The following is a 22,523-nucleotide window of genomic DNA, read 5'->3' on the forward strand; positions in this document are numbered from 1 at the left end:
GGCTCTGGACTGATGGCTCAGAGCCTGGAGCCTGCTTCTGATTCTGTGTCTCCCTCTCTCTCTGCCCCTCCCCTGTTCATGCTCTGTCTCTCTGTCTCAAAAATAAATAAAACGTTAAAAAAAAAAATGTACGCGGCAGTGCTGGCATCAGAGCAGCCTGCATCTGATGGGCTCCAACCATCCCCACACGACAGTCATCTGCCCAGGCGCCACCTGGCTTATAAAAGACCACAGACAAGGTGAAGTGGCCCCCAGGATGGCAGAATGATGCCAGGCAGGCGCCTGACACGTCCCCAGGACAGGAAAATATTTTTCTTCCCTTTAATAACGGTTATTAAGGGGCCTGTGCCAACACACTGCCGCCAGGGTCCAGGCTTTGCTATCCGTACGGCTCCTACCACTCTGGGTCTCCAGCCCAGGCCCAGCCCTGAGGCCAGGATATACCTGTCTGCCCTCTGGTTGCCCTCTACCCATTCAATCCAATGGGAGGGGCTAGTCTTGCCACCTAGGGGATTTGATTTGACTTACACGCTTTCATTATCAGCATGTCAGTGATACCTTGGAGCCCTTTTCACTTCAATTCATTGTCTTCCTATCTCTGCCCCGCTCACTTGACCTCCCTGTGCATGCACCCAGTACCACACTGCAGAGTTAGGGTCAAAGACCTCCCCCGCTGCACAGTCACTCATGCACACAAACAGATCTTCACCCAAACATCACACAAATATATACATACACACATGCAGACACAGGTAAATGCACACTGACATATGGCTAGATATTTAAAGACAGCCAAGCAGACATACAAACATAACAGATAGCATGTACATGTACATTACATGCACAGGTACAGCTATGCATGGGCATGTGTATATATATATATTGAGTTGAACCATATGAAATTACTGATATTCAGTGTTGGGTTTTTTGTTGTTGTTGTTGTTTTTTTAATTACAGAAATAGAATCGTGCCTTGTTGGCTCAGTCTATAAAGCACATTACTCCTGATCTCAGGGTTGCGAGATCAAGCCCCATGTTGAGCATACTGATTTCACTCGTTTTATCTGGTCTATGATCATGTTCAGGCCAGACACAGGTCCTTCTATGTCCACAAAGCTTCACACAGGGCCTAACACATTCGTGGCAGGGGGCAGAGGGATTTAGGGGTTCCCATGTCGAGCTGGGCCCTGGGACCCAAGATGAATGGGGCTGGGTTTAAAAAAGAATCTAACACAAACATCAGCATGGAGGGAAATATACAAAACTCTAGAGCCAAACTTGTACACCCGTGTTTAAAGAGCATTATTCACAATAGCCAAAAGGTGGAAACAACCCAAGTATCCATCAGTGGTTGAATGGATAAACAACGTGGTATATACACACAGTGGACTATTATTTAGCCTTAAAAAGGAAGGAAATTCTGACATGTGCTACAACATGGATGAACCTTGAGGACTTTATGCTAAGTGAAATATGCCAGTCACAAAAGGACAAATACTGTTTGATTCCACTGAGATGAGATGCTTAGAGTAGTCATATTCATTGAGTCAGAAAGTAGGGTGGTGGTGGGGCACGTGGGTGACTCAGTTAAGTGTCCAACGTCGGCTCAGGTCATGATCTCACAGTTCGTGGGTTTGAATCCCACATTGGGCTCTCTGCTGTCAGCACAGAGTCTGCTTGGGATCCTCTAGTCCCCCTCTCTCTGCTCCTCCCCTGCTCACTCTCTCTCTTTCTCTCTCAAAAATAACATTAAAAAAAGGAAAAGAAAAGAAATAGTGGTGGTTACCAGAGGCTGGAGGAGAGGAGGGAATGGGGAGTTGGTGTTTAATTAAGGGTACAGAGTTTCAACTGGGGAAGATGAAAAAGTTCTGGAGATGGATGGTGGTGATTGTTGCACAACAGCATGAATGTACTTAATGCCACTGAACTGTATACTTAAAAATGGTTAAGATGGTAAACTTTATAAGTCTTTTTCCACAATTAAAAATAGTTTTTATAAAAATAGCCAACAATATGTATCATCAGATAGATGTGTAAACATTGAGGGGTAAACACAGGAACCCAGCAACACAGAAACACCCTGTCTCCCCTCTCAGGAACAGTTCTCCAGCCCAGATAAGGGCCCACTTCTACCCGCAAACAAATCTGGAGATAAGGCCCTAATGAGGGCCCTGCCTCCCGGATACCCTTACAGCTCATCACCCTCCCACGGTCTGGCTCTGTTTACCCAATCTCTTACCGTTCATGTAATCCCCCACCCCCACCCCCGGTGAAGGACCTCCTTAGAGCATCTGGTGTTCCAGTGTCTGCCCCTGCCTCTGGAATGGGATGGAATGGTCCAGCATCTCACCTCTTGGCCTTACCCTGACCCCTGGCCCCTCACTTCTAGGATCCTCAAAGACAAAGCCCCAGTCCCATTCATCTTGGGTCCCAGGGCCCAGCTCGACATGGGAACCCCTAGATCCCTCTGCTCCCTGCCGTGAATGTGTTAGGCCCTGTGTGAAGCCTCGTGGACATAGAAGGACCTGTGTCTGGTCTGAACATGATCACAGACCAGATAAAGCAAGTGAAATCAGTATTATACTGGGTTGTGAGACGTGATGTTAGGTCTCCTGTTGTCCAGGCCATCCTCATTGGACCTCATCCCACCTTAGAAGGGTAGCACCGTGAGTTGGCACTGTGCACTGTTGTCACCACTTCTGCCTGGCCTGCCTCCCTAACTAACTGCCATCTACTGTCCCCTCTTCTCCAGAGCAAAGCCTCTTACTCATGCTACTGAGGACTCTGGGACTGTGGCCCTTGTTAGGGGCAGAGAACAGAAACTTGCCTGCTCTCTTTGCCTCCTGACCTTGCAGTGTGCCCCCATTCCTCTAAAACAACCTTTCTTATGAGCCATTTAATACGCAGCCCCTGAGGTGGGGAGGAAGAATGTGGTGTGGCCCATGCCAGGCCAAGCCATGTGGAACAGCATTTCTCAGGGGCGGGCCTGGGTCCACCGTCCCAGGTGCACCGGGGTACTTGTAAAAAAGCAGGCTTCAGAGGTTTACTCAGATTTTCTGGATTTGGATCTCAGATGGGTGAATCCTGGGGATCTGCATTTTAACACTCCCCAGCTGTTCCTGGGGACTAGGGTAAAAGCCACTGCTGGAAATCCTTGGAAGATGGACTCAGAGCCAGGGTGGGGGGTGGGCAGTGGACTGTGAGTGTCACAGTTAGGGAGGTAGAGAGCGGCAGAGCCATCATGGGAGCAGATGGGCCCAGACGGGGGACAGATAGGTGCTGATGTCCTTGACAGCTCTGTGTGACGCCCTCTTCAGTTCTTATTTAGGGCCTGTATGCAAGGTGTGCCAAGGCTTGTGATATCCACCGTGGTATGTTTAGGGTTATGGCTTGTCTCTGAATTAACATTTGGGTCAGTTCACATGGGTTTGATCGAAACGTATGGTCTGCATATGACATGTCAGCCTATCTACTTGTGTGTTCACGTCTTTATCTCGGTATCTTGAGTCATTTATCCACCCTGGTGTGTGTGTGTGTGCGAGTGAATGTGTGTGTGTTGTGCATGTGTGTGTCTGAACAGGACTGGCCCCCTCTGGACCATAATCCAACCTCTATGGGGGCTCTGGAAGGTCAGGGTTTGGAGGAAACTTGGTGGGAGCCTGGTGGGGCTGGGGCAGGTGAAGGTGGGGTGGTGCCAGGGTGGGGGTGGGCAGGAGTGCGTACTAAGGGCCTGGCACTGCCATTTCCCTGAGCGGGCGAGTCTCAACAGCAGGCAGACAGGTGAGGCTGACCCGACAGGTTCCAGAGGCCAGGGGCAATGGGGCGGAGCATGGCTCTGATTTAGGGTGGCAACGTGTTGGGGGCCCTGGCACATACAGGGCGGGCAGGCAGGAGGTGGTTCTATTGGTATCTTCTTCCTGCTGCAGCCGGCCCAGGGTGCAGGCCATGGAGCCTGCTGGAGGGTGAAGGCAGCCAGGTGGGCAGGAATGTTCGGAGGCCTAGGGCCTGGGGACTTGGGGGCCCAGGGCATGGCGGGACCCCTGCGGGGCCGGGTGGAGGAGCTGAAGCGGCCGTGGTGGCGGGAGGCCTCACCGCTGGTGCTCCAGCACAGTGAGGCTGCCCGGCTGGCGGCCGACGCCCTCCTGGAGCGGGGCGAGGCTGCCTACCTGCGGGTCATCTCCGAGGAGCGGGAGCTGCCCTTCCTGAGTGCTCTGGACGTGGACTACATGACCAGCCATGTGCATGGGGGCCCTGAGCTCAGCGAGGCCCAGGGACTGGAGGCCTCAGGGCCTGACCGCCTCAGCTTGCTCTCTGAAATCACCTCAGGCACTTACTTCCCCATGGCCTCTGACATAGACCCCCCGGACCTGGACTTGGGCTGGCCTGAGGTTCCGCAGGCCACAGGCTTCAGCCCCACCCAGGCTGTGGTCCACTTCCAGCGGGACAAGGCCAAGAACATCAAGGACCTTCTGCGTTTTCTCATCAGCCAGGCCCGCACGGTAAGGGCCTTATATCTTCAGACATTCATTCCACAGACGTGTAAACTGAGACCCAGGGAGGGAAAGGGACCAACCCAAGGCCATATAAAGCAGTTTAGGGGCAGTACTGGGACTAGAACCTCTGGCCTCTATCAGATCGCCAGCTCCTAGAGGGTGGGCATGTGTTTTATTTGCCTTGGTAATCCTTTGACACTCAAGAGCATTACTCACCAGACACCCTAAAAATGCAGGCAAAATTGGGCATATTGCTAGGAGGGATCCTCTCTGCATCTTTCTTGGGAAAGAGTCCATGGCCTTCATCAGATTCTTGGAGAGTTTATGCTCCCAAACTAAGAAGTCCAACCTTGATGAACATTTGAGTCACCCCCTTGACTTATGGTGGAGGAAACTGAGGCCAGAGAGGGGCTGGCACTTGCTCAGGAAGGTCCAGTCAGTTGGTGAAATAGAGCTCAGGGAGAGAGAAAGGGGCCCTGACTCAGGCCCTGGACCCAGGCTTGGCCCTGCCTCCTGGTGCACATCCCCAGCTGCACCTCACCCCTCGTATACTGCATCTCCAGCTGGGCCTGAAACAGGGAAGAAGGCACTGGTGCCTGGGCCTCAGCATGGCATTTGAGGGCCAGGATGATAGTTCTGCACCAAAAGGGAAGAGGGGTGGGGGCTTCTGGGCTCAGAGATGGGGAGCTGGGGCTCAGGAGAAAGAAGAGGGGGAGGAGAGCAGGTCCCATGATCAGTATCTGGGAAGACTCCAGCCACAGACTAACATAGCTCCATTCCTGAGCCCTGACCTCCGACTCAGGAGGCAGGGGAATGGATCAGATAACCCCACAAAGGGATTTGAGGTGGGTTAGACTCAGTGTCTTTGTCTGGGGGAGCAGCCTGCTGCAGAGATCAGGAGCCAGAAAGCTGGAATCTCCCAGGTGCCTCCAGAGCCTCCTTGGCAAACCTGCCTGTGCCCGAGGCAGGGGAGGGCCAGGCCTGATTAGCACTGGGAATGGGGTTATTAGTGAGGTGGCTGCTGTTTTCACCCCCGGCCCTTTGATCTTTCTTACCTGACCTTGTTCCCCCCACCCTCAGCCAGGCCTGTGCCGTGGACTAGGGCACCCTCCAGCACTTGCCTCCTCATCCTCATCTAGACCCTCCACCTCTGGGCCAGGAGCCAGGCTTCCACTCTGGGCTGTCACTGACTCTCAGAGTGACCTTGGGAAGGGCTTCCTTTTCCTGTGGGCCAATGTCCTTGTTTGTTAAGCAGGCAGCAGGAAAGGAACATTTATTGAGCTTCTGTTGTGTGTTGAGTATTTTCACATTGAATTCCTCATAACTACGAGATGTAGCTATCATTATCTTCATTTAACAGACAAGGAAATTGAGGCTCGCAGAGGTGAAGAAACTTGCCCAAGGCTGTATCACTAGAAGTAGCAGAGTGCAGATTTGAACCCGGTTCTGTCCGGCTCCAGAGCTGCAGTGCTTTGCACCTCTTGCCTCAGCCTGGACGACAAAGGTGGTTCTCACAGCAGATATATGCAAAGGGAAGAAGGGGCAGTTGGGGGCTTGATGGTGTGAGGGGGTTTTCAGGGCTTCTGTGAGGCAGTCCATTAGATGAGGAGACCACAAGCCCCAGTCCCTCAACTGAGCAGAAAACTTGGTCTCACTTGGGGTGGGTGGAAGTGAGGGAGTCTGTGGGTATAAGATACCACACTAGACCTCTGTACCTTTGTAGGGAAACTGAGGCTGGTCTGGCCAATGGCTCAAAGCCCCTAATAACTGGCCTGCAGCTCTAATTCTTGAGGAGGGAAACTTTGACAGCACTAGGGCTGGAGCTAGTGGGAGAGCATGAGGGCCTGCACTGGGAATTGGGGTCTAGTATCTGCTCCTGACTCCTTCCCTACTCTTGGCCTAGGTCTCCTCACAGACATCTTTGAGAAGCCCATGACAGATAAACCCTCTGTCCCCAGAAATATGCACACCGAAGCTTTCAAACGTATTTTGGGCATTCAAGACAGTGGAACGCCCGCTGAGTCTAAGTTAAGAACCTCTGAGCTAGGTTGTTGCTAAAAGCCCTTCCAGTCCAGATGTTCTCAAAGGCTCTGGCCTCCTGCTTTTAAGCCCAGTTCTCTTTTCCTGGGACCTCAGCCCCCACCCCTGGGCTGGGCAATATCCCAGGCAGGGCTGAAATTCTCCCTACGTCCTCCAGGTGGTAGCTGTCGTGATGGATATATTCACGGACATGGAGCTTCTGTGTGACCTCATGGAGGCCTCGAGCCGGCGTGGTGTCCCTGTCTACCTGCTTTTGGCTCAGGAGCACCTAAGGCACTTCCTGGAGATGTGCTACAAGATGGACCTCAACGGGGGGCACCTGCCGGTCAGTGAGGGACAGGGGCGGTAACCAGGGGGTGGGGTGGGGAGTCAGGGAGGGCAGAAGGGTCAGTAAGCATGTGGGGGGGGGGTCAATGGGAGTGGGCAACCTGACTTTCCTTAGCTGCTTAAGGTTAGAGACTGCAAGGGATTTAGACGTGGCTTGAGCCCCATTTTCTCAAGGTCACCACCCAACCTACCTCCCTCCTTGGCCCAGAACATGCGTGTGCGGAGCACATGTGGGGACACATACTGCAGCAAGGCCGGCCGCCGCTTCACGGGGCAGGCCCTGGAGAAGTTTGTTATCATCGACTGTGAGCAGGTGGTGGCAGGCAGCTACAGGTGAGCACAGGGAACAGGGGAGAGAGGGGCGGGGGGCTGTGCCACCGGCTGGTGAGGGCACCTGGGATCTGGCAGCTTGAATTTACCTTCATCCACCCAACCTTGCAACACGGACTTGACGGCTACCAAGTGCCAGGCACTGTGCAGGCCTCAGGGCATAGTGGGGGGGAAAGACAGCCCCCCACTGGGCCCTGGAGGAGCTCACTCTGTGGAAGGATTACTTTAATGCCTTTGGCATATTGCACCTCAGAACTGGAGGGACTCCAGGGACTCTCATCCCCAGTCCATTTTACAGATGGGGAAGTTGAGACCCTGAGATGGGAAACCATGTGCCCAAGTCCTCTAAGCTGAGTTAGGACTAGCACAGACTCTGAAGTCAGAGCTCTGTCGCCTCACGTGGGTCCTAATGGTGGTGGAGTTGTCTTGGTATGTTCACCTGGTTATGACTGCCCCCCCCAGCCCCAGGCTCCTGCACTTTGCCTTCTGACCTTGACCCTCTGTTCCCAGCTTCACCTGGCTTTGCAGCCAGGCCCACACTAGCATGGTGCTGCAGCTGAGGGGCCGCATCGTGGAAGACTTTGACCGGGAGTTCCGCTGTCTGTATGCCGAGTCTCGGCCTGTGGAGGGCTTCTGCGGTGGTGAGAGTCCCGTATCTCCCAGGGCACTGTGTCCTCCCACAGTGGCCCTGGGCTTCCGGCCCAGTGTGTTGAGCCCTGCATCCTCCTCACCTTCCAGCACCAGCCTTAGCAGCATCAAACGCTCACCTCTAATGGACCACTCCTCTTACCTCAGTCCACCAGGAGGCGGTGGCTGCAGTGACACGGGTATGGGGTCCTCATCCCTGGGCCCTGCCTGCCGCGGGGCCAGTGGCCAGCCCTCTCTGAAGCGCCAGCTGTCTGACCCTAACCATGGCTCCCTGCCAGGGCCCTACAGGTCCAATCTAGGCAAGTTAGGGGTGTCCCCATGGTCCCAGTCCTCCCCTGCCCTCAACCACAATGGTGCCAGCCCCTTGACCCTGGCAGTGGGGTCACCTATGCTTGCCCGCCAACGCCCCCTCCTCCCCTTCCCCCAGGGTGTTTCAGCCCTATCCCGGCTCCCAGAGAATGGGCTCCTGAGAAGCCAGGAGTCTAGTCCCCAACGAAGTCGCTGGGTACCTAGCACAGCCCTGGAGACAGTGGAGGAGAAGAAGGTGTCTCTGAATCAGAGCCATGGCCAGTTGGATCTCCTTGTCCCCTTCCCCAGAGCCAGAGAAGCTGGAGGCCCTGATTCTGGGGTTGACCCCAGCTTGGGCTCCTTCTGGCCTGAAGAGCAGGCTCCAGAGGACAGGCGGTTGTCCCCAAACCAGAGATATAACCAGCTGGATCTCCTGCCCCAGACCCAGGGTGCTGGGGGTACCCCTGAGTCAGGTTCCCCCAGACCTGGCAATCAAATTCCAGAGGACAAGAGGCTGTCCTCAAACCACAGCCACAGCCAATTGGACCTCCTGGTACAGTACCCCAAGACTGGGGGCTCCAGAGTGCCCCCTGAAGCCAATTCCTCAGCCAGGGCTGACAAGCAAAGTCTTGATGAGCGACGACAGACCCTGGGCCACAGCCAGCTGGACCTCATCACAAAGTTTGGCCCATTCCGGGGTGAGGGGCCTGGGCCCAGTGGTCTCCCCAGACCAAGCCCTGCTCGAAAGGCTGGAGTGGGCTCTGGGGATGAGAATAGGCTGACCCTGGGCCACAGCAAGTTGGACCTCATTACCAAATATCATCAATTGCAGGGCACCAGGCAAGGACCTGACCCTCACCTCCCTGGGGGCCCCACAGGTGGCCATCACAATGGCAGTAGCAATGGCCTGTCAGGGGATGAGAAGCGGCTGACCTTGGGCCACAGCAAACTGGACCTCATCACTAAGTACAACAAGTCCAAGTTCAAACTTCTCCGAAGCCGCTTTGAGTCCTAGTTCTGCTCCCAGCAAGGACATGTCCTTCCTCCATCTACTTGGATTCTAGATTTACTCGGGTTCCAGACTCTGGGGTTCTCCAGCAGGGCTGCATGGGGAGCAGAGGGTGTCTAGAAGCTCAAGTTAGATACTCACTGAGTTCAGAATTCTTGTTTACACACTTAAACACACACACACACACACACACACACACACACACGAAAACAGAAACCACAGTACCTGCCATTTGCCACTGTGCTGGGTGCCTTACACAGGTTAATTCTCATCCTTCATCCTCACAACATTCTACAAGATAGACCTCTAGCAGGTATACATTTCTAGGATCATAGGTACTATCTTCCCTATTTTATAAATGTGGAAGCTGAGGCCCAGAGAGTTTGATGACTTGCTTGGAATCAGATCCAAGTGGAACCAGTGGCAGAGCTGGGGCCCAAACCTGTGTCCCTAATGCTTAAGATTGTGTTTTTGCACAGACATGACACACCATTATCAACAGTTCACATGTCCCCATGCACACAAAACACACACATCACAGAGATGCCCCAAATACCTGTACAACACACACAACACCCTGACAGGGTTCATACCCACAAACTGAATACCCATAGACACTCAGTAAGTAAACGAAGGTCCATGTGATAAACCCAAACACTCAGAATTCTAGTTATAGGTACTCAATAAATGTAATGTGGCTAAATGAGTAGTGAAACAAAATATATGCATTCAGTGCACACTGTAGACCCCTCAGGATCCACAGACAATAAATATGCACATAACCACATACACACACCATACACACACACATAGGTATGCACACAGCAACCAGTATCTTCTTTGGCCTAAGCTGTGTACCTACCGCAGGGTTGACAAGTGAATCAGACTCAGGCCCTGGGAGATAAGGATAAATACATAAACCAATGGCAGGCAAGACAGAGCTGTATCTAACTCAAGGAATCAGTGGCAGGGGGTGGTGACAGTGGAGTGGTGAGGAAAGTTTCAAAGGAGGCAGACTTTGAGTCAACCCTTGAAGGATGGGGAGGATTGGACAGATGGAGGAGAAAAGGAATTCCTGGTAGAGGGAAGCAGGTGAAGAGAGGCCAAGGACAGGACAGGATGAGTGGGTCTGAGATGAACTGGGGAGGATATAGAGGGTGTGGATACTCAGACTCTGACACACACACACACACACACACACACACACACACACACACACAGAAGCATAGGCTCTGATAGGTTTTTCGTCTTTTCCTGAGCTCACCACCTGCCTGGGACAGTTTACACAATACAAATCAATAAAGGCAAACATGCTATGACCCAGCAGCAGCTTGGTGTGTCCTGAGAAAGGTGGAGTTGTGGACTTCACGTTGAGGGCTGGGGAAGAGCCAATTGACCATTCAGGCCAATTGTGGAGGGCTCCCTGAGGGAGACAGATGTTTGCAGAAGGGCTGCAAGCCCCCTCTACCCTCATTGTGACATTCTGAGAGGCCTTGGGGGCTTGTGTAGACTCTACAAAATGTAGATCAAGTTCATCTCATCCATGAGAGCAGGTCCCTTGAGTGCTACCATCTATCTCGAGGACATAGTGGCTCCTGAGTGAGTGACCAAGGACATGCATAGTGGAAGCCAGTCAGCATCCACACCACTGCCCATCCGGACCCTCCCTAAGACCCGGTTTCACCCATCCTTCCCTCTCTCCAATACCTTCTTCAGACTGGTTTCTTCTACTTCTTGGCCACGTCTCCTTCTCCGACCTTTGTCCTGGTCTCATTTCTCCCTACTGGACGCCTCCGTGGGTGACTCATCCACCCCAGGCTTCAGCCCCAAATCTCAGCCCTTCACTCTTCCCTGGGCTCCAGATTTGGCCTGGACGTCTGTCCCAAACCTAACGCTCGGCATGTCACTTTCCCCACACCTACTCTTTCTCCTTAGGCTTTACTTCAGTAAATACTTCCATCATCAACTCGTCTTCTTCGAGACATCGCTGGCTCCTCCTCTCTTATGCCTCGCATCCAACCAGCCACAGGTCTCGGTCAATGGTACCTCCTAAAAAGCGCCTGAATAAATGAATGAAGGAATGATTGGATGAGAGCATGCGTGGGGCGGGGCCACGTGGGGTCCAGACCGGAACACTTGCAACCATAGACTCCTCCCAGAGGGTGGAGCTACGGTGGCCGCCTGCATAAGCGGGGCGCTCAGCTCTCCCGGAAGTCTCCCTGGGCTGAGGCGGAAACGGAAACCTACCTAGGGCCGAGTGGAAGCTGCTGAAGCGTGCGGGGGTTGCTGTCGTTTGGTGAGCGGGTGTGGAGGGACGCCGGAAGGGACAGTTCTGGGCTCCCCGCGTCTTGAGTGGTAGTCGGAGGATTCCGGGCTAGACAGTCTAGAGGGGTCCAGTGGGCGGGACCTGAGATTTGAGGGGCCAAGAGGGGCGCGGTCGCGGCGGGCCCTGAAGGGCTGAGGCCGGGAGACCCGGACCCACGGCCGGGAGAGGATTCGTTGGCCCTGAATTCCCGGTCCCGCAGCCCTTAGGCCTCATGGCGGTCCGAGCGTCTTTCGAGAACAACTGTGAGATCGGCTGCTTTGCCAAACTCACCAACACCTACTGCCTGGTGGCCATCGGAGGGTCGGAGAACTTCTACAGGTGCGGCGGGAGTTCCGGTGTCTGCTGGCAGTGGGGTGGCTGGATGGCTGAGAGGGTGCTGGGAGTCGGGGACTCAGACCCCTCAGCCCCTTAACCACTGAATCCACATCCCTACAGTGTGTTCGAGGGCGAGCTCGCCGATACCATCCCCGTGGTGCACGCGTCCATCGCTGGCTGCCGCATCATCGGGCGCATGTGTGTGGGTAAGCCAGACGCTGAGCGAGGGAGTGGATCCTCCCAGAGCCTTTAATTGTAGCCTTGGAGGGGACTTCTAGTGACCCTTGGATTTTCCGGCTTTCATCCATTATGTCCAGAAACTAGAGAATCTCTCTGGCCTGTGCCGGACCCTGTTTTTAAGTGCTTTCAGATCAGGGACTATCACTGGCAAAAGCTTCTGGATCATAGGAAAACAAATAACATTAAGTGCTTTCACTCTTAAACTTGATTTCAATCCTTCTTCACGAAGATCCTGGCAGGCAGGCCTTATTGGCCTAATCTGACTAATGATGAAGCCAAGATTCAAGGAACCCAAGTGACTCACCAAGTACCACACCTTCCCTCCACACCTGGGAGGGAAGATGGAAATGTCCTCTCTCCCTTGCCACTGACTCTGGGCAAGTTGCTTCCTCTTTCTGAGGATCCAGTTCTGCCTCTACAAAATGACAAGCTAAGATTCTGGGTCATCTTATTCATTATCCATTTAAGTCTTAAATTGGCTTTACCATGTCTCTGAGTGGCATCCCTATCCCACTCCCCTACTTCTCAGCACTGTTGAGTCTGGCCATTGGTCCTTTATTTGAGCTGGATCTGTCTCCCTTTACTGTCACCCCTTATTTCTAGTTCTGTTCATTGGGGTCATATGGGAGTTTTTTTTGTTTGTTTGTTTTAAATCATAAGCCTGATGACCTTAGCCTCTGAGTATTTTCTTATTCAGGCCAAACACTCTTTGGCCCTAACTATGACCTTTGGACTTGTCGCTTGGTGTTTTTTTTTTTTGTTTTTTTTTTTTTAATATATAATGGGCGTAACTCAGAGTTTAGAAGTTCAAGAGTTGTGTTCTTGTGGAGACAGGCAGAGGTTTAGTTATTGTTGTCACAATATAATTGTAGTTTGTTCATTCGTATTGTGTTTTGTGTAAATATACCACATTATATTCATCCATTTTGTTGACAGTGGGCATTAGGGTAGTTTTCAGTTCTAATATGAATAGGGTTGCTATGTCTTTTAGTGAACACATGCACATGTTTCTGTTGGATGTGTAATACCTAGGAGAGGACTGGTTGGGCACAGGGTATGCGGATATTCTATATAGTAGGTGATGCCAGATAATAATCTGAAGTGGTTGACCAATTTACACCCCTATTGGTTGTTCCATGTATCTTTGCCAGCATTTGGTATTGGCATTCTTTTAAAAATTTTAGCCATTCTGATAGGTGTGTAGTGTTACCTCAGTTTTCAAGTAGCAAAATATACAGCTAACGCCAAGAGCTCCTCTTGTTAGTCCTGGTCCCCCCTGGTTGATGATGGCAAAACGGGCAGGGTGTGTTGGAACAAATTCCTGGGCTATCTCTGGCCTGCCCAATGGGACTCCTGGTCCCCTGGGTGTTGTATGGATCAATGGGTTAGTGGGCTGGGGTCCGGGCCTAAAGCTTTCCTGGGGAAACTGACTGGGCTGGATTGTATCTAACACCCCCAAAGCTTAGCAGGCTACTTGTGTATTTGTGGTCCATTCTTGCCCCACCCCCTAATTTGGATCTCTAGGGAACAGACATGGTCTCCTGGTGCCCAACAACACCACTGACCAGGAGCTACAGCACATTCGCAACTGCCTCCCAGACTCAGTGCAGATCCGGCGGGTGGAGGAGCGGCTCTCAGCCCTGGGCAATGTCACCACTTGCAACGACTACGTGGCCTTGGTCCACCCAGACCTGGACAGGGTAAGGTAGCCCAATTTCGCCCAAGAGTCACAGGACCCGCCTAGTCAGTGGTTAGTCATTGTTCTTGCCTGTCAGGCAGGACTTAGGGGTGTCTCTTGTGGTTTCTCTTTATACTTGGGCTCTCAGATTTCAGGCACTCATTGGAATAGTGATAATAGTGATAATAGAGGTGTGACCAGTGCCAGAAAGAAGCTGAGGAGGGTATTAATCCTCCAAAATCAGGGAGACTGCTCCGTCCCATCCTGCAACCAGGACCAGGAGAGATGATTGACAATTGAACTCTGGAGTGTGGGTTAGAGGGAAGAGGGTGATGTGGAGACCAGCCCCTGCCTCCTCAGGGCATGCACAGCTATTAGGGACTCCATAGCTGGTCTAGACTCTGCTCCAACCTGTATTTCCTGCTTTTTCTGCATGAAGCTTCCATATGCAGCTAGGTAGCAGAGGGATGAGGGGCTTAGGGAGCCAAGCCCTGGGTGGTTCTGGGTGTGGAGGCCCCCTGGTTCCTTGACTTGGAAGTTCTGGGCTCTGAGTACAGTGCCTTTGGCTAACAGGAAACAGAAGAAATCTTGGCTGATGTGCTCAAGGTGGAAGTCTTCAGACAGACAGTGGCTGACCAGGTGCTAGTAGGAAGCTACTGTGTCTTCAGCAATCAGGGAGGACTGGTACATCCCAAGACTTCAATTGAAGACCAAGATGAGCTGTCTTCTCTTCTTCAGGTCCCCCTTGTGGTAAGCATTCCTTTCTCTGATCTCTGTCTCCTCCTGAGGCAGATCCTTTGCCTAGCGTTAAGGATCTGAGTTATTATCTGTCACAGTTTGCGATTGGGGATGCAGGTCAAGGAGCGGGGTTTGGGGATAGTCCTCTCCAGGGAGTGGCAGGCCTGTGGCTTTTGGTGCCATGATACACACTGAGCTCTCCCTTGGCAGGCAGGCACTGTGAACCGAGGCAGCGAGGTAATTGCCGCTGGGATGGTGGTGAATGACTGGTGTGCCTTCTGTGGCCTGGACACAACCAGCACAGAGCTGTCAGTGGTGGAGAGTGTCTTCAAGCTGAACGAAGCCCAGCCTAGCACCATTGCGACCAGCATGCGGGATTCCCTCATTGACAGGTATTTGGGTCTCTCTTCTGCCTTTGGAGGGTAGAGGAGGGAGATGCCACCTAGGATGGGTCCACACTGCATTCATACCGGTAGGTCCTTGTGTGTGAGGGCACACTTGTGCATTGCTGAGCAGTCACAAGGTACAGCCAGTGAGCATTGCCTGAGTATCTGCTCATCCCCATCTTTGAAGACTCAGCTCAGTGTCCCCTCTTTGGGCAAAGCTTCCCTCTGGTCTGTCTTATTTTCTCACTGACCACATTGTTTTGTAGTTTGTGTGTGCTTATGTGTTGGTGTCCCCAGCCAGCAGCCCAGAGCCTGAGACCAAAAAGAGCTGTTTGCAGAGGGAAGGAGAGGAAGTTGCTCTTAGAAACTAAGGAGACCCTAAAGGACTTGTTGGGGGTGGGGATTGCATCAAAATCACAATTGTCTGGAATTTTGTGGGTTTAAGAAAAAAGTGGGATCTTGGGCCTAACCCTGGAGGTTCTGGGGTATGAGGCTCTGGAATCTCTTTTTCCTTTGGAGGAGCAGCAGGTGCTGATATTCACCTTTTCCCATTGAGGATTCTTCTCAAGGCATGCCACACCCAAGTGTCCCAGCAATCTTTATGAGGATAGAAACCCCATATGCCCATAGTAGAGCAAGTACCCAGTGACAGACCCCCTACTTACAACAGGCAAAATTACCCTTCATTCTCCCTTCTTCATTCATTTGTTCATCGGATGTTCACTTAGCCCTGTGTCCTGCCTCTAGGAGCTCACAGTGTAGCCGAGAAGTTGTAGAGGCCACACATAACTCTTCACTGCCTTCAAAGAGGAGATAAAAGGTGCCTTAGGTGGCTCAGGAAGCTCCAGTGAAACACTCTGGTATCCCGGAAGGTTTTGTCGGGGGCAAATCATTTAGTCTGGGCCCAGGGGAATGAGTAGATATTTGAATATGCAGAGATGGAGTAGGAAAGCACTTCAGACAGACCCAGAGGTGGGAAAGTATGGAGAGTGTGAAAGGGCAAGGTAATATTGTCAGAGTGTCAAAGACCCTCAATTCCCATGTCAGGAAGTTTTGACTGTAGGCCTGTGATTTTGATCTTTAGTCTATGTTGGGATGCTTGTTAGTGTAGATTCCTGGCATCACCCCCCAGTTACCAATTCACTCTGGAGTGAGACCCAACCATGTTTGGTTTATTTTAATAAGTTTCTCTGGGTAATTCTGATGGGGAATCAGAATTGAGAGAGTAGTTGAAAGGGTCTGAACAGGAAAGTGGTACAGTAGTTCTGTCATTTGTTCAGTAACTGTTTTTTGAATGTGCCAGAAAATCGTGATTTGGTGAATGAGATATACCCACCCGGCCCTTGTGGAACATAGAATCTTACAGAGAAGGCAGTACATACACAATCATTTAATTAAAGGACAAAACAACAACAACAACAACACCTTTTAGCCTAAGAACAGAGAGAAATTTTTGCAATCTGATAATTGGTACCTACCAAGAAAACTACAGCAAATGTTGTATTTAATGGTAAAACTTCAGAAACTGCTCTTAAAGTCAGGCAGAATTGCCCACAGTGACCGTACTGTACTGGTCAGTATTTCGGTGGTTCTTGCTTATGCAGTTAGGTAAGGAACAGAAATGGATACTGGAAAGGAAGAGCCAAAACTCATTATCCTTCTTTGGTTTTGAACCTGTTGAGTTTGAGGTGCCCATGAGAGCTGATAATGAAGGTGTCAGGTAGTTGATTAGAAGTATGTACTTTAGGGGCGCCTGGGTGGCTCAGTTGGTTAAGCATCTGACTTCGACTCAGGTCACGATCTCGCGGTCTGTTAGTTCGAGCCCCACGTTGGGCTCTGGGCTGATGGCTCAGAGCCTGGAGCCTGCTTCCGATTCTGTGTCTCCCTCTTTGTCTGTCCCTCCCCCGTTCATGCTCTGTCTCAAAAATAAATAAATGTTAAAAAAAAATTTTTTTTTTAAAGAGTATGCACTTTAGTTTTATAATTGTACACGTATTTTATTTCTCCTGTAATTTTTCTTTTGTTAAATGTTTATTTTTGAGAGAGAGTGAGAGACAGAACATGAGCAGGGGAGAGGCAGAGAGAGGGGGACACACAGATTCCGAAGCAATCTCCAGGCTCTGAGCTGTCAGCCCAGAGCCCTATGTGGGGCACGAACTCACAAACCATGAGATCATGACCTGAGCTGAAGTCAGACACTTAACTGACTGAGCCACCGAGGCGCCCCTGTATACGTACTTATTACCTCCAGGAAGAATGTTCTGGCCTCATCCCTGCCACTGAGGGATTTGTGGTCTGGGCACATCCCTTCTCTTGTGAATCCCCTTACTCCCTTCTCTGATGTTTCTGGACTTGAGTTCTGAGGCTCTGGTTTGTGATTGATAACAGTGAATAAATTGAGTTGAGTGGGGAAGGAGTTACTGTTAGTTTTTAAGCATTGAGAGTTCTGACTGGATTGTGACTCAAGGAAGCAGTGTAATCTGGAAAGGGCTCTGAATGTGGCTCTTCAGGGCTGAGCTGGAACAAAGGGGTGAGGGTGGAGGCAAGCATCTTAAGAATAAAGGGTGGGGTATGCTCTGAGAAGCACCTACTGACAGTGTTCCTTCTCTCTCTAGCCTCACCTGAGTTACCCTTCCATTGCTGTTCTGCGGGTTCCTGCCTCTGGACTTTGGCTCCCTCTGCCCCACCCAGCCAGGCAGCCAGTTGGCAGAGAACTGACTGGGAGTGAGTGGCTGAATGCCCAGCGCTTCACCTGTGCCCATCTCCTGAATCTACAGTTACTTCAAAAATCTGCCATGTTGTGCTGTCTGTCAGGCCTTAACGGCTCCTGACTGACCACTCTCTTTCCTGTACCACCCCCATTAAAAGGCAGCCTGGCTATTCTTGAATGTGTTGTTTGGGGGCCTCCACCTGCAACCCTCCTTCCCTAGCATGTAGGATATACACACACACACACACACACACCTCCCTCCCTCCCTCCCTCCCTCCCCAGTCTCACAATTTCCCACCCTCGTCCTGGGATCATCAGGATGGGGGTTGATGATTGTCCCAGGGCAAGAGGAGGAAGCACTCTCTACTGTAGTTCTAGCCTTTTCCATGCGATTTCAGCCTCCTACTTCTGGGGTTTAAGAGATGAGAATGTTCCAGCTCTCCTCTAGGCCCGAATGAGGACCTGTAAGGGGTCTGGAGCACCTGGCTTCAGGGCAGTCTTGTCTTCTTTGACCAAGGTGGATGGAGATTGCTGGCCTGGCTGCCAGGTGCCATGGAGATTCTCAGAAAACTGGCAGGCGCCCTCCCTTAGCTACAGTGCCTGTGGAGCCAGGAAGCGTCTGGATGAGTCCTTTGTGGCTTGCTGGGGCGGCTCCTTCAGTCTCCTGCTGTGTGCGGGGCGGGGCCCCGCGATGTTGGAGCAGCATTGGCCAGTTACTGGTGGGTGGGGTTGGGTCCGCAACCCCGCAGCGGGGCTAGGGGGCGGGGCCTGCGTGCGGTGAGGTCACGACGCCGGCTCCTCCCAGCGCAAGTACGCAGGCCAGCGAAGTGCAGTCGCCGGCTCTGGGACCTTGGAGACCCGTGGCTCTCGCGGTGAGAGAGGAGGGTCGGGCCGGGGCGTGGCGGGACAGCCGGGTCGCGTGCAGCTGACCCGCATCTAACGGCTTCTCTTTGCAGACGATGGGTGCTCGGCTGAGCGGCGGCCAGGGCGCCCCAGACCCCATGCAGGCCCAGCCCCAGCCCCAACCCGGGGCGCCCGAGGCCCCTGAGCGGCCCCAGCCTGAACCCAGTCCCTGGGGGCCACTGGACGATGTGCGCTTCCTCATCACCTGCACCTCCTGGTACTGACTCGACACCCTCAGCAGTTACTGCCAGCTGCCAACTGTCGTTGTGCTGTTATGTTCCTCTCTTGTCGTCCTTTTCCAACCCCGGCGCCCAGGACAGGCTCGGAGAGTCGAGGAGATAGATCACGGAGGACTGAAAGGAGGTCTCTTTCGGCAGGGCCTCTTCGGCAACCTCGCCATGGGGCACCGGCTCGCCTCTAGTTCCTTCCGAATTTGTTCGCTTCTTAGCCTGCACCCAAACCAGCTTAAACCTTCGTGCTCACCCCCACCCTACAGCTTCTCCAGCCGTCTGGGTTCTGGGGCAGCCCTCCCTGGCCCTGGCTTCCAGAACCAGGCCAGGACTCCTGGTAAGACCCCAAGACTGCTGACCTCACCTCTTCTCGTCTGTTCCTTATTGCTAAGAACCGGGCTGTTGCTTTTGTCCCTGGTTATGGCCCCATGTGCCTTGGCTTCGGAGAAGACCTTGCCACAGTGACCCTCCCTGTATTTCTCCTAGGGGGGGCTTGCTCTGCCATCCTGGATCCCAGTGAGGCATTATCAGGTTGTGTTCCAGGAACCCCAGTAACACTGGGCCTCTGGGGCCAGCCTTTTTGAGAGAGGGGACATTTGATTGCTGGGCTGGTAGATGAGATGCATGGGACAGTTCCCAGACACCCCAAAGCACCCTGTTCCCCCTCTCCCAGAAGTTTCTTAAGGCCACTCCCAGAACCTGATCCTTGTTCCTATATCCCAAGAAAACAACACACTCTGTATTTTTGTTTTATTTAGAAATGATTTAAAAAACATTATACAAAGGCTGATCAGTTTAAAATGTGACCGACACTGAAATGCTGTGATATTCCCCGGGCCGAGGGGAAGCTGGGCTCTGGGGTCCCCAGTGCAGTGCCCCTTTGTCTGTCTGCCCTGTCCTGGGGTGATGGGCAAACAGATGACCACAAGACAGGAGAATCCGAGATTGGAAGCCTCCAGGCTGAGCCCTCTCTGGGCCTGGCCCTGCATCCCTCACATCTGCAGCCTGAGCTGCCTGCCTCCATCTCCTGCTCTTTCTCAGCTGGCCTTGGTAGTACCAGGAGCCAATGGGGAGCCTGGGGAGCCTAGAGCTTTCAAAAAGAGAGAGCACCAACCTGAGGAGTGGAGAGGGACCGGGAAGGGGAGAAGGGAGGCCAGGAAAAGATGGATAAAAGAGACACTTCTGATCTCATCTTGGACCCTAGAGGGGTCCATTGGTGGGGACCCAAGGCCCAGCCAGCCCACCCGATGGCCTGGGCAAAAAACAATCTCTCTGTGCTTCATTTGAGGGCACGGTGAGAGTTACCCTAGGCTTCCCAGGGCCTACACGAGTTTCATGTGAGTGGACAGGTATGAGCTAATAAAGTGCTTTGCAAAGTATAAAACACTATACAAACCTATGAATCACTAATATCTCTGCAGTTGTTCCCCACCCACCCCAGGGAGCCCGCCCTTGGTCAAAATGAGAAAAGACAGAAGGATGATGCCCGGGAACATAGTGGACCCACATAGGTGCCTCTGGGACAAGAGAGATTTTGCTCAAGACAGCTCCCAGGGCAATAGTAGTCCCTGTCTGCTACAGGTTAAGCCAACCCAAAGCCCAGAGGCCACAGGGTATGGGCGAGGCCCATGCAGGCCCAGAGGGCCAGAGTGGCATCGGAGACTCTGCCAGCACCCTGAAGATGTACCACCTTTTGGCTTTGGCAGAGAGCCAGTGGGCATCACTGAACCCATTAGTCTTGCCTAGGGCTCTTCAGTGACAAACAGGGCTGCCTCCACTGGGTTGGAGTGAGGCAAGCTGAGCCCTAGGAATTCCAGAAACTGAAGGATGGGCCCCTAGGACGGGGACTGCAATGCAGGCAGATGAGCCCAGTGAGCAGGGTTAGCAAGGGCCAAGCTTGTATAAACACTGCTTCCAAGCTGAGAGATTGAGTTGGCCTCGGTAACTGGGGGTGTGGGCTCTGAACACTTGAGAAGGCTGCCCTGGGCCCATTACCCCCAAAGCCATGAGAATGTTGGCCTGGAGCCATTTCTGCCTCACCTAGCTAGTCAGGCTGAGCCCCAGACCATAAGCAACAGGGCTGGGGACTGGGAGAATGGGGAGAGGGACAGAGAAGTGGAGGATAGTCAGAACTCAGATCAGCCTCCAGAGATGGGATCAGCTCCTGCCCCAGACCTTTAGCCTCAGGAGCAGGTCCAGCTCCTGGGGTGTCTAGGCGCTAGAGTGGCCTTAGCAGCACCTTGGTCCTTGTCTCCTGGGGAAGGGCCGGCCACGCTGGCCTCATCACCAAGATAGTCACCTCTAATTCACCTAACGCCTCAAACAGCCTTTGCAGAATGGGACTTTTAAAACAGTAGTAACAGGACATTTAAATATTCACGACGTGACAGCTGGGTCCTTGTCAGACCCCGCTGGGCCACAGCACTGCCTGCAACATGTGACCCTAAATCCTAGATCTCAAAGGAGACCCTGATGTGGAGCAGGTTTCCTGAGGGATCTGCTGTATGCCAGCAGCGGAAACCCGGGCTTGTTGCCCGCCATGTTGGCAGCAGGGGTCTTGTAGCCTTGGAGGACAGTGGGGTGGGGGCAGGGGGACATCTGACCAGCAGGTGTTGGCAAAGGGGGACCAGGATTGGTGGCATCTCCCAGAGGGGGCTGAGAGTGCTAGTGCTGGCTTCCACAGAAGGTGCTGGGTCCAGCCAGGAACAGAGCTGTGGTGCCTCATTGATAACCACAGGATGCAGTGACCACAGGGCCTCCTCCTGGCATGGTCCCTGCCTCCTGATGGGGCCTGGCCTATTCCCTTGCGTAGGGAGCAGTTCACCCAGGACAGAAGGCTGGCAACTGGCTGCCAGACACCCACCCTGGGGCACAGCCACCATCACTCCCTGCCTCATGCTCAGCCTAGGCCAATGTACCTACCACTTCAGCTGCACGACCCCTGGCCTAAGGCCCTTCTGGCCCCGGTGGGCAGTGGCCAGAGCTGCCCCTGAGACCCTGATGAGGAAGGGCCTGGCTGGCCAGACCGAGTGGACAGAGAGGGCTCTGGGCTGCTCACACCCACTCCTGGACTGGCCGCTTATAGTAGGTGACAGGCTGAGGGCCTGCCTTGTTCTTGAACTGGAAGATGGTGTAGACCAGCACCAGGATGCAGAGGGACAAGATGCAGGGGATGACCACAGCCACGGCATTCACAGAGCCTGGTACGTCATTGATGGTCACCATGATGTCCACATCGTCCTGGGGTAGCCGCCGCTCCTTCCGCCGTTCCACCTCCTTCTGGTTGCAGCCCATCCAGTCACGTAGGATGTTGCGTGGATAACCTGGCTCCACACTCAGTTTCTGGTTGTCAAACTTCCAGTAGTCCCGGCCCTTGTAGAAGTAGGTGTAATCTGCAGAAACATGGTCCAGCATCACTACTCCTAGGTACTGCCCTGCACCTGCTCTGGGCCAGAGTGAGAGGGCATAGGGTGCTGTGGCAGTGTGGAAAAAGGACGCCTCTCCCACCCTGGCGTCCCAGAGGAGCTTTGAAGGAGGGGTGGGCATATGAAGTGGTGGGAGCAGCGTGTTGGGTCGCTTGGAGGTGGGGGGAGGGCAGTGTGTAGCACACTCTGTCAACAGTGTGACAGGGTCTTGGAGTGTGACCTGCACGGTTGCAAAGAGGTGTGCCTGGGACCTGGAGCAGCCTGGCCTGTCATCTCACAGGTGCCAGGAAGCCACGGAGGGGCTTTAAGTAGAATTGATAAGTTCAATTTGTGCCTCCCTACCTTATAACCCTCCCCTCCACCCCGCCCATGTTGGTGAGATCAAGTTCCCAACTATGGCTTGGACAGCACTGCCTTCATAGCTCTAGAGCCTCAGTC

General features: G+C 53.1%; 4 protein-coding genes across 5 annotated transcripts in view; 3 read left to right on the forward strand and 1 right to left on the reverse strand.

The window, feature by feature from the left end:
• The first annotated feature begins 2,530 nt into the window (after window positions 1-2,530).
• Window positions 2,531-10,457, forward strand: FAM83C (family with sequence similarity 83 member C). The gene is made up of 4 exons (XM_045443626.1): window positions 2,531-4,498; window positions 6,690-6,857; window positions 7,068-7,192; window positions 7,700-10,457. Exons 1-4 carry the CDS (start codon window positions 3,986-3,988, stop codon window positions 9,138-9,140), a joined length of 2,247 nt encoding a protein of 748 aa, XP_045299582.1. The 5' UTR covers window positions 2,531-3,985; the 3' UTR covers window positions 9,141-10,457.
• An 839-nt stretch (window positions 10,458-11,296) lies between these two features.
• EIF6 (eukaryotic translation initiation factor 6) lies at window positions 11,297-17,705 on the forward strand. The gene is made up of 7 exons (XM_045443632.1): window positions 11,297-11,430; window positions 11,660-11,778; window positions 11,896-11,981; window positions 13,540-13,715; window positions 14,267-14,443; window positions 14,642-14,823; window positions 17,433-17,705. The coding sequence occupies exons 2-7, from the start codon at window positions 11,672-11,674 to the stop codon at window positions 17,440-17,442; spliced, it is 738 nt and encodes a 245-aa protein (XP_045299588.1). The 5' UTR covers window positions 11,297-11,430; window positions 11,660-11,671; the 3' UTR covers window positions 17,443-17,705.
• Window positions 17,706-17,944: 239 nt separating this feature from the next.
• MMP24OS (MMP24 opposite strand) lies at window positions 17,945-19,466 on the forward strand. The gene is made up of 2 exons (XM_045443634.1): window positions 17,945-18,399; window positions 18,484-19,466. Exon 2 carries the CDS (start codon window positions 18,487-18,489, stop codon window positions 18,652-18,654), a length of 168 nt encoding a protein of 55 aa, XP_045299590.1. The 5' UTR covers window positions 17,945-18,399; window positions 18,484-18,486; the 3' UTR covers window positions 18,655-19,466.
• Window positions 19,397-22,523, reverse strand: part of MMP24 (matrix metallopeptidase 24) — a 46,157-nt gene continuing 43,030 nt past the window's right edge. For both annotated transcript variants that reach the window (XM_045443627.1, XM_045443628.1), the window contains exon 9: window positions 19,397-22,052. In XM_045443627.1, coding sequence (XP_045299583.1) covers window positions 21,715-22,052 — 338 coding nt within the window. In that variant the 3' untranslated portion in view covers window positions 19,397-21,714. The remainder of the gene's footprint in view (window positions 22,053-22,523) is intronic.

The sequence above is a fragment of the Leopardus geoffroyi genome, chromosome A3, assembly GCF_018350155.1.
Source record: "Leopardus geoffroyi isolate Oge1 chromosome A3, O.geoffroyi_Oge1_pat1.0, whole genome shotgun sequence".
NCBI classification, from domain to species: Eukaryota; Metazoa; Chordata; class Mammalia; order Carnivora; family Felidae; genus Leopardus; species Leopardus geoffroyi.

What these genes read in the sequence shown, in the direction of transcription:
- FAM83C (XM_045443626.1), top strand. Translation starts at nt 3,986, where the DNA reads ATGTTCGGAGGCCTAGGGCCTGGGGACTTGGGGGCCCAGGGCATGGCG. An exon ending in TCATCAGCCAGGCCCGCACG is followed by an intron (nt 4,499 to 6,689) that starts GTAAGGGCCTTA and finishes TACGTCCTCCAG; the next exon opens with GTGGTAGCTGTCGTGATGGA. An exon ending in TCAACGGGGGGCACCTGCCG is followed by an intron (nt 6,858 to 7,067) that starts GTCAGTGAGGGA and finishes TCCTTGGCCCAG; the next exon opens with AACATGCGTGTGCGGAGCAC.
- EIF6 (XM_045443632.1), top strand. Translation starts at nt 11,672, where the DNA reads ATGGCGGTCCGAGCGTCTTTCGAGAACAACTGTGAGATCGGCTGCTTT. An exon ending in GGGTCGGAGAACTTCTACAG is followed by an intron (nt 11,779 to 11,895) that starts GTGCGGCGGGAG and finishes ACATCCCTACAG; the next exon opens with TGTGTTCGAGGGCGAGCTCG. An exon ending in TTCTTCAGGTCCCCCTTGTG is followed by an intron (nt 14,444 to 14,641) that starts GTAAGCATTCCT and finishes CTCCCTTGGCAG; the next exon opens with GCAGGCACTGTGAACCGAGG.
- MMP24OS (XM_045443634.1), top strand. Translation starts at nt 18,487, where the DNA reads ATGGGTGCTCGGCTGAGCGGCGGCCAGGGCGCCCCAGACCCCATGCAG.